This window comes from Xiphophorus maculatus, chromosome 9 (genome assembly GCF_002775205.1).
Source record: "Xiphophorus maculatus strain JP 163 A chromosome 9, X_maculatus-5.0-male, whole genome shotgun sequence".
In the NCBI taxonomy this organism is placed as follows: Eukaryota; Metazoa; Chordata; class Actinopteri; order Cyprinodontiformes; family Poeciliidae; genus Xiphophorus; species Xiphophorus maculatus.
In genome coordinates, this window is record NC_036451.1 from 12,252,872 (window position 1) to 12,262,524 (window position 9,653).

Here is a 9,653-nt window from a genome sequence, read left to right on the forward strand (position 1 = left end):
AGAAATAAAGAATCATATTAGCAGGCATATCACAAGGTCTTATTATTATTATTATTTTTATTTTGGAGATGCACTACCTGAGTTCGAAGAAGCTCCTCTTGGAGCTGGTCAATCTTTTCTTTGTCTGATGACTGAAAGTCACAGCACAAACAAAGACAAACAAGAGAAATGGGTAAAATTCACACTTCCTTTCAGCCTTTGGCTTGTAGCTTTCCATTATTCTCAGAGTACTCTTTCAGAAGAGAAAACTCCCACCATCACCGCAAAGTTTCAATACATGCAAACTGTCTTACATAAAGAATCAAAAAGGAAAGTCATGTTAATGCATAAAGATCTAAACATTTCAGGCAGACAGTTCACATATGACTAGTATAACCCAGCTTTAATTTCAGGGATCCACAAACAAGCAGAAATTAAAGAGTGAATCCTGTAAAAATCAAGCCAGGTTTATTTACAAAATCATTTTGTTACAAAAGACTTGATTTTGTTAAATCCCATTAGGTTATAGTAATTGTATGACCGAGTGTTATCTCTGCATGAGAGGCAGGACAGAAACAGAAGACAGGAAACATGAAGAAATGGAACTGGGAGAAGGTAAAATTAACTTAAAAGACACAGACACAGCAAACTACGTGAGCAGAACTATTTCTTCACTAAAAAACGGTTTTGGGATATTTTCCAGCAATATGCAGAAAAGTTCACAGCAACAAACCAGTTCCTCTTGAACTAACAACTGCAATCTTGACTTAAACTTCAGTTCATCCCAGAGATTTTCAAAGAGGTCAGCTCACACCATGCAGCTGGTTGCCACACAGGTTCATGCTGTGCTCCCAAATATTAAATGAGACAGTTTATGATCATCCAGCTACATCTATGGTCATGAGAAACTAAATCCGTTGTAATTGTTCTAGAACTAGGCTGTAAAAGATTCATGCATGTCACGCAAGAATTACTGGAAAATCTAGGCCCAGTGATACGCATTTAGTTAGACGTGGAGACTGTTGTCAAGTTTTTCAGAGAAGGCTAATATGTCGAGATACAGCACCTTGCACAACTATTCATACTCATTTTACTGTTCAAATTTGTCACATTACAGCAGGGGTCTCAAACTCCAGTCCTCGAGGGCCGCAGTCCTGCAACTTTTAGATGTGCCTCTGCTGCACCACACCTGAATAGAATAATTAGGTCATTGGCAAGGCTCTGGAGAACTGATCTACGCAAGGAGGAGGTAATTAAGCCGTTTCATTCCAGTGTTTTGTACCTGTGGCACATCTAAAAACTGCAGGACAGCGGCCCTTGAGGACTGGAGTTTGACACCCCTGCATTACAGCAATGAACTTCAACATATTTACTCAGATCTTATGTAATAGAAAGGATTGCAAAAACTGAAAATGAAAGGAAAATGAAGCACACATTTCAAATTTCTTCACAATTAAAAGTCTGAAAGGTGTGGCATGCATTTGTATTGAGTCAGCTTGAGTCGAGTGCCAGCTTCACTTTGCAATCACTGCTGCAGGTACCTTTCTATTAATTCATCTTTGCAAAACAACTCAAGCTGAGTCAGACTGAAAATATAAAATAGAAATTTGTAGCAGGTTATTGATTTAGTTCTGAACTTTAACTGGGAACACATTCTATTGTAGCTCTGGCCTTATCTTTACTGTTACAGTTTTTGTTTTTCACCATTATGGTCCTCTATTTTGCTCAATCCTTGCTTGCTTGCAGTTCTAGTTTTCTGCCAAACAAAGAATGCTGCAACATATTGGTAACAACTTTCTTCCAAAGAGGTCAGATTTGTGGAGCGTACAACAAATCGTCATGTTGACAGATTCTTCCACCTGAACCTTGGTCTCTAAAGCAGCTCCAGAGCTCTGTGATGTGTTCTTAGTATTTCGATACGGCTTTAAAAACTCCACACCTTCATCCCTGACCTGCCTGCTGTTTTCTGTGGTCTCTGACAAACTTATTCAGCCTTTAATGAACCACTGAGTTTATACTGAGATGAAGTTAGGATGCTAATAATTGATTTCTTGGGTTCAAAAATCAACTACTAGATTAGTTACATGGTTTTAGTCTTTTAGTTAAAAGAGACTAAAACCATATAAATGCCACATTTTTAAATAACCCCAATAAAATACACTTGAAAATTATGGTTGTAATGTGAAGATGTTTAAAGATATGAATATGTTTGCAAGGCACTCCAGGTTTGTGGCATCACTTCTACAAATATAACAAAAAAGGATAAAGTATCTTTTTTTTCATGAGATATGAAATAAATACCTAATCTGCCAGGGTTAAAACCTTCCAGTTACAACGTTTGTTTTGCATGACAAAAGCAATGGAAATTCTTTTTTTTTTTTTTTTTAAATAAACACTGTTGAAACTTTCTACATTTAAGCAACCAATCTATGTAAAACTTGACTCCAGCTCAAATTAATATCACTTCACTTGAACCAAATTGTCCCTCCTCTGTCCTTTAGCTGGACGTTTTTGGGAGTTGTTGGTGGGATTGGGATCAAAGTGAGGGAGGACCTTCACCTTGCGTGTCTGTGTCGAGGGGTTGTGGTTCGCAGCACGCTCTTGGGGTGACGTACGTGCACTATTGGCTGCAGCGGCCCGCTGGACCTCCTCCTCGTGCCGCTGGATCTGCTGCTGAATAAAAATCAGCTCTCCGAGCAGACCCTGCTGGGTGCGTCAGAGAGACGTGAGAGAGAGGAAGGAGGAGGAAAATAATAATAAAAACCCAAGAACAACAACCGGCCACCGGGTTGATCCATGCCATGTGGACCAATGATTGCATCCCACTGTAGGAAACCCAGCCGGGGCAGCTGGCACTGGTGTTGTTCAGGTGGAAGAATCAAAATTCAGTCAGGATTTGTTTGAAAGAATCAAGAAGAATCTTTCACTTTCAGAATCTTGCCACCATCATCAGTGAATAAAACAAAGTCTGTCTCTGTTCAAAACAAACTTTGCCAGACTGAGGGCAGAAAAGGCAACTAATACCACAATCAGTGCCTTCCAGCAAGCGGCAGCAACAGTGACTAGTGCTCCTTATGCACCATAGCAGATTAAGGACAGCATCATAATTGTAACTATTCTCTTTAGGTGTTTATGTATTAAAACAAAACATTAAAGTGGTTTTAACTCACCTGATCTGTGAATGCTCAAAATGAAAACTAAATCAACAAAGCAAGCATTAAAATCTATTGAGACGAAGCAAAAAGCAGGTGGAATCTGTCTAGTTTCAAAGATCCCCATCATGAAACACAGAGTTTGTCTCATTTTAGAGCTCTAGCCATTGGATTTGGATTAAGGCATATAATATAAAAGTTGTGTTCATGTTGGAGACTCTGATTGTAGGTAGAAAGAGGGAAAACGGCAGAAAAGTTTATTAAACCTCCCGTGGTCTTAAGAGATGGTGTCATTTGAACCTCAACAGTTTTTTACTCTGTATGTGGTCGCGGCAACTCTGCGTGAGCTTTTATGAGACGAGATAGTCTGACGCAAAATCTCCCTCCCACTCCGCTTTCCTGCTGTCCGATCTTCATCTGCAGCGCTCCTCCTGAGCATCGCACTAAGACCGCGGGAGGGTTAAAATGCACCTTTTCCTAATTCATAGATTTTCAGGTTGTTTTTATTCGTTTTAACTTCGCACGGTTATGAAAAAACACAAAAAGATAGAAAATGGTGACACTAAAACAAAACATGAGAAAGTATGAAGGAAGACAGGAGGAATGAATACATACCAAAATATATATATTTTTTGCAGAGACAATAAAGGATTAAAATTCAAAAGAGTAACCAAAGTCAACTATCATGTATAAGTTACACGTTACAGTTAGATGTTTTTTTTTATTATTATTATTCACAATCAGAGCTAAATATGTATGAATAGGCAATGGTAAAGAAACCTGAGTGTTTTCCAGCTCTCAGTAAGACTGATACCAAATCTAAGCGGTATGTTGTATAATTTCTGGAAAATTTGAAAATAATGTCAGATTTTAAAAGTGCTAAATAAAAAAGGACATCACATCAAATCACTTGGATAAACCGAAAGAAGAAATTTTACTATTTGAGGCCCATTTTGAATTTAATGTGCAATATTCTAAGCACAATGTCTGAAAGTATTATTATAAAGTAACTTTTAAAAAATGTATATTCATGTATCATTGATGGCCATTTGATTGAACTAACTATGGTTGAAATGGTGACAGACAATTAAAGGACTATATCATCATATTTCAGAGCCACAAAGGCCACAAATTTCAAAAGAATAAAAAATAAAAATCACCGTATGCTGAACAACCAAGTTTTAAACAAGTCATCATTCATCTCTGTGGTGAACTGCAGGCAGACAGGGCTCACCACCAAGAGCTTTTAAATCTCTCCTTGGGTGTTTGTGTGTTAGGTCTCAAACCCACCGCTCTCAGATTCCACACCAGTTAAGTCTCCTTAAAAATCCACGCTTGACTCAACTTGGATTTGACTTCAGTCATAAAAATGAATACATTGATTATGAGATATAAGCTTGAAGACAAATAATGATAAAAAAATATATAAAAATGATGATATAGGCCCTTTAAATGATAGAGAGTGGTGCTGGCATTGAGAGAGCATAAAAGCTGTGAAGTGTAAAACAGATTTTAAACACTTGCCTTTTTGTACTGCTTGTCACTGGGATCATGTGCAGCTCCAGTTGAAGAATCTGTAGCTTTTAGAGCAGGATCGCCGGAATTTTCTAACAGAGGAAACAAAAACAGGACATAAAAAGGTAGTGACAAAAAAAAGAAACGATAATGCTAAAAGGCTTCAAGGGGTGCTTGATTTAAAAAGCCCACAAATTTGTGATTAAGTTTAAATGTTTGAAACATTTTGCTGAAATCCTTGAGTTTGTAGGTAAGTAAAACAAATTTTCTAAGGTAAAATATGCATTAGTTAGTCGAGATATCCTAATGACAACACTGATATGTTTATTGCTGATTAAATAGTTTAGTTTAAATCTAAATAGGTTTCCTCTGAATTATATTTTGGGTTCATATTTAGATGAATATTATTTGACTTTAGATTAATATTAGTTTTGTGGTGCAACATTGTTCAAATCACACTTGCTAAAGATGTCAAAAATAAAAACAATTACCGACACTGAATTTTTTTTGGTTGAATGACTAAATCATTTTTAAATCTTAAACATTACCACTTTGCTTATCAACATAAGAAATGTGTTTAACAAACAGAATGTAAAATTAGTGCAAATTACATAAGATATGTTTATGAAGCCATTGACAGCCATAAGAGCAATGAAGAGATCATAATAATTGCAAGGGACGCTGCTGTGCTTTTCTATGACTCATAGCTAAGGTGTGGTCTGATGTGCCCTGGCTTCATAAATGAGCCATATAAAATTCAAAATAAAAACTAAATTTTTCAAAGATTTGAGTGTCAGAAAGCAGAGACAGAGGAAGACTGCTGAAAAGGTTAGTAATGAGCATGTGGTTAAAAGAAACCCACATAGGCCAGGTGAGAGGAGGGCTTGAAGTCAAAGGAGGCAAACACCTAAAAAAGGTTGTACAATATTCAGCCAGAGAGGCAAGTAAAAGATAGAGTAAGAAAGGAAGAGAAAAACAGACAAACAAGAGAGTCTTTTAAAGACCTTTTGTGAGAAATTCCTTCTGCACATATGGAATATGGTTGCCGACTTTGCTCACTGCTAAATCTAAACATTAAGATAATTACAGTCCTGTGTGATGTCATTGAAGAGTGACAGAAAGAAAAAGGGGTACGGACAGTTCTACTAGCATACGGGATTTACACACCTAACAGATGCAGGCCAGAGGCTCCTTTGACTTCACTACCCAAACTCACACCTGTGAAGAATTTGGAGGACAGGAGAAGAGGAGAAACGAAGAACACGAGATGTAAATCATGAAGCAGACACACAGAGGAATGGTTGTCAAACCAGGAATTCAGCACAATAATGATGAATAATGAAAAGCTGTGGCTGAGCAGAAGCTTTAGTTGAAAAAGTCACTTAAGAAACCGATAAAAGAGTTAAATCCTGAACTGGACCTGATCTCTGACTGACCTTTTTTTTTGTTTACTACAAAAAAGTATGTTATTCAAAGTATTTGTGAACTCACAAAAGTCTGTGGAAAGATTGATCAGTGGATATTAAAGAAGCACCAATCAATTACATAATAGTCTTCTTAACCCTCTATGGCATGGCGTTGCCCTCAGGCAACAAACCACATAGCTGTACCTCACATTGCTCCTTTATTTTATTTTTTGGGGGGCATGATTTTTGACATATTTTTGTCCAAAAAATAGTTCTTTTATGAATATAGTTTTTGTTTGATTTGTATTTCATTTCTCATAATCAGTGTAGACAATCTTGGTGTTCTAGACCAATGTTACCCTGAGGCAACAAACCCAAATCTGGTTCCAGGAGGTGTCAGAGTCCGATTTTATGATTGACATGTAATTAGGGACCACCAAGCTCCCAAAGAATGCAGGAAAATATTTCTTCCCCACAAAAATAAAAAGTCATGCCATAGAGGGTTAAATGGCTCAGATCAGTAATTAGTTGGTCAAGAATATATTTTTATTTCCCCATTCTGAAAAATGCATCAAAACTAAAGTCTTCGCAAAAACATCAAAACTACTCCCTTATGTTTTTCAGTGACTCAGTAAATTCGAGCAAAAGCATTTGAAACAAGAAATCTGGAGTTTAATGACAAAGAAAACTTTGCAACACTACAAACATGCAGTGACACAAAAGAAAATTCAACATAGGGAGAGAATGAAGAGTGAACTATTTGATTTCATGTCAGTCTGTCAAACAAAGCAGCAGTACATAAACACGGACTCTAGTAAGAAAAACAGCAGAGAGAAAGTTATTCAGGAAGCAGGCCGAATAACATGTTTGTAATACTGAATGTAGATCAAGATATTCCTTTAAAGGCACCCAAAGCTAGGTGATAAATCAAACATTAAATTAAAATAACAACCAAAATATAGACAGCAGCCTTCCTCTGGAAATTCAAATTCATCCCATATGCGGCATTTATTTTCTTATTTTACAGCATCCAGCTAATGTTCAGTTTACTCACCAGAGGAAAGAAGGCCTTTAAGGAAAGTGAAGTTCTCTCCAATCTTCTCAAAGTCAGGCAGAAGTTTAGCGATTTCTTCCATCTCTGGTAACGCTTTTGCCAGTTTATCTTAAATGCAAAAATGTTGGTGAGGTATGAAAATCTGACATGTGATTGAAGGGTAACAACGATAAAAAAAATGAAACTTACCAAGATCAATATGTTCACTCAGTTCCCACACAAAGTCAGGGATGACCCAGTTGTACTCACTGAAATCAGGCAGCATGTCTTTCCACTCTTCATAGGTCTAAGAATTAAAAGAGACTTTTTATTTAAATGACCTGTTGTGTGTTTACAAATATGCATCAGTTCACCAAATTAAAACCAATAATGAAGGATTTTTGCTTCATTGACCACAGAATGAACTTTGACACAACATAGTGATAATAATTAGCACTGACCTTCTTAGCTGTGTAACCTCCTCCAACTGCTGTTCCCAGCAGGATGTATCGGAGCCTCAGCAGCCGGGCTGCCAGGCGGGCTACCCAGAAGTTGCGCTGCTGTTGGTGCCTGTGACCACCAGAACCCGGAGGGGGCTTCAAAGGTCGCATGGGCAACCGGGACATGGAGGTAAAATATCGCGCTGCTGTGCGATGAGGAGTCCGGTGAGGGTTGTTGTTTCCAGAGTAACGATGGTGAATGGCACGAGACAGAGGATGAAGCTTCTGCAGTGGGATCCGGAATTTCACCCCCATATTGTTTGAGATGAGGCTCCTACAAGCCACGCTGAAATAACAGAGGAATATGGCAATAAAAACTAAAAAAGAAACAAGCGGCGTTTGTTTCCATTTTATGATTCTATAATTTTGGAACTTTTATTATGACCACCTGCAAGAACTGTAAAGACAACTTCTGATTTATCTCCTTAATAAACAACTGAAGAGGAATTATACTCACAACCACATTTACTATTTACAAGTTGTACACTTTGTGTATAAGTCTGCAGTGCAAAAAAAATCTAACAACTAAGTTGACAATTGTTACAACAGTAAAAATAATGCAAGATGCAGCAACATATAGGCCCATGATTGCCAAGTCAATCCTTGTCATCATATTCTGAAACTGGAGTGAGGAAGATGATGAAGTGTAAATGAGAACAGGATCTTGCTCAGTCAAAGCTCTCTCTTCTAGCACTGGAATCCACTGACTCATAGCTAAGGTGTGGTCATTTGCAGGCAGCAAAGCACAATAATGTTCAAGATATGAGACATGTTGGAAGTAATAAATTTGGGTCACTTGTAATTATAAACTGTAGATGACAGTGTTTTGGATCAGAGGTTCCATGTAGATTCGAACCTTTTTTTGTTTATAAAAATTGCACCACATTTGTGCTTCACATAGCTATGACCAAGAGTAAGGCAAACAAACAAAATTTTGGAATATCACACCACTTTTAAAACTTTGTTGTGGTATTATTATTGTCCAACTAATTTATTTTTTTGTTATTTACAATATTAATTTGTTATCTTAAAATTCTACTGTATCCATTAGGCACATTGATTCCCAAATTATCACAAATATTTCTTAGTAAATAAAAAGTGAAAAACTGTTACTGATTATTATTATGTGTTCATTAATGCTGCTACACTGTTTTACTGTCAGAGGAGTTTGGTGTTGGCTGATTTATTCCTTACCGGCTGCCATATTCAACCCCAATAATGCTGTTGGTTTTGCTTTTTGTTAAAAACAAACGTGTCTGGTGCCTGGGTGTCCTAACAGAATGTCGCAGTATTTATTTCTGTGCATTGCATAAAATCATTTAGACATTAATAGTTGGTTCTTATTTTTAGTTAAATTTTGCAGATTCTCTCAGTAAGAGGTTTTCTACATTACATTATTATAGTTAAAGTGTAGTTATAGGTAGCTTCATAGTTGATTTGTTGATACTGTATTCGTACAGCACATCTCAAATTCTTACAGTTCTGTTCTAGTATACAGAATTCAGTATACTAGCGTATACTGAATAGGTCCATGAACAGGTCAGTTTAGTATGAAGTAACAGTAGGTTATTAAAGTCAGATTAAACAGAAATACACTCACCAACCACTCGGGTTAGCTGCTTACTGTCGGCTAGCAGTTAAATAAACTCAGCACCAACAGAACCAGGTGGAAATTCGGTTTAAAGCACATTTAGCATAATACACAGCCGGCAAATCCGTGGGATTCCAGGCTTACATCTATTTAAACCAGGACATTAGTTACCAGTCTCAAAACAGAGCTAACTATAATGTCATCAGCTGTCAGAGGAACCCCTCCGCTTCATTTCACCCAAGCTAGCTTGTGCTACCGTTACTTTCAGTAAAACTGGACTCACCAGGCAGCTGAGCTCCCGACACGCAACATGGTGCTGCTAACAAACAGGTGAACGTAGCTCTCTGTCAGATTTTATCTCCCGTCACAGCTCAATACATCTTTCCTATCAGGACACATTTGCCTGCCTCTAATGGCAACTCACAAGCCCGTTAGCTAACAAGGACACAAGCAGTGTGACAGTTCCACTTCCGGTGA

The 9,653-nt window shown here is 37.5% G+C and overlaps 1 protein-coding gene across 6 annotated transcripts in view; it reads right to left on the reverse strand.

Annotated features, from left to right (window-relative positions):
- opa1 (OPA1, mitochondrial dynamin like GTPase) overlaps nucleotides 1-9,653 on the reverse strand; it is a 31,577-nt gene extending 21,924 nt beyond the window's left edge. For 2 of the 6 annotated variants that reach the window (XM_023339815.1, XM_023339817.1), the window contains exons 1-8: nucleotides 9,460-9,653; nucleotides 7,547-7,871; nucleotides 7,296-7,392; nucleotides 7,107-7,214; nucleotides 5,814-5,864; nucleotides 4,656-4,738; nucleotides 2,539-2,685; nucleotides 78-131 (exon numbers count right to left, since the gene is read on the reverse strand). In XM_023339815.1, the coding sequence (XP_023195583.1) occupies nucleotides 78-131; nucleotides 2,539-2,685; nucleotides 4,656-4,738; nucleotides 5,814-5,864; nucleotides 7,107-7,214; nucleotides 7,296-7,392; nucleotides 7,547-7,871; nucleotides 9,460-9,488 (894 nt within the window). In that variant the 5' untranslated portion in view covers nucleotides 9,489-9,653. The remainder of the gene's footprint in view (nucleotides 1-77; nucleotides 132-2,538; nucleotides 2,686-4,655; nucleotides 4,739-5,813; nucleotides 5,865-7,106; nucleotides 7,215-7,295; nucleotides 7,393-7,546; nucleotides 7,872-9,459) is intronic. The other 4 variants (XM_023339816.1, XM_023339818.1, XM_023339819.1 and 1 more) reach the window with 4 other exon arrangements.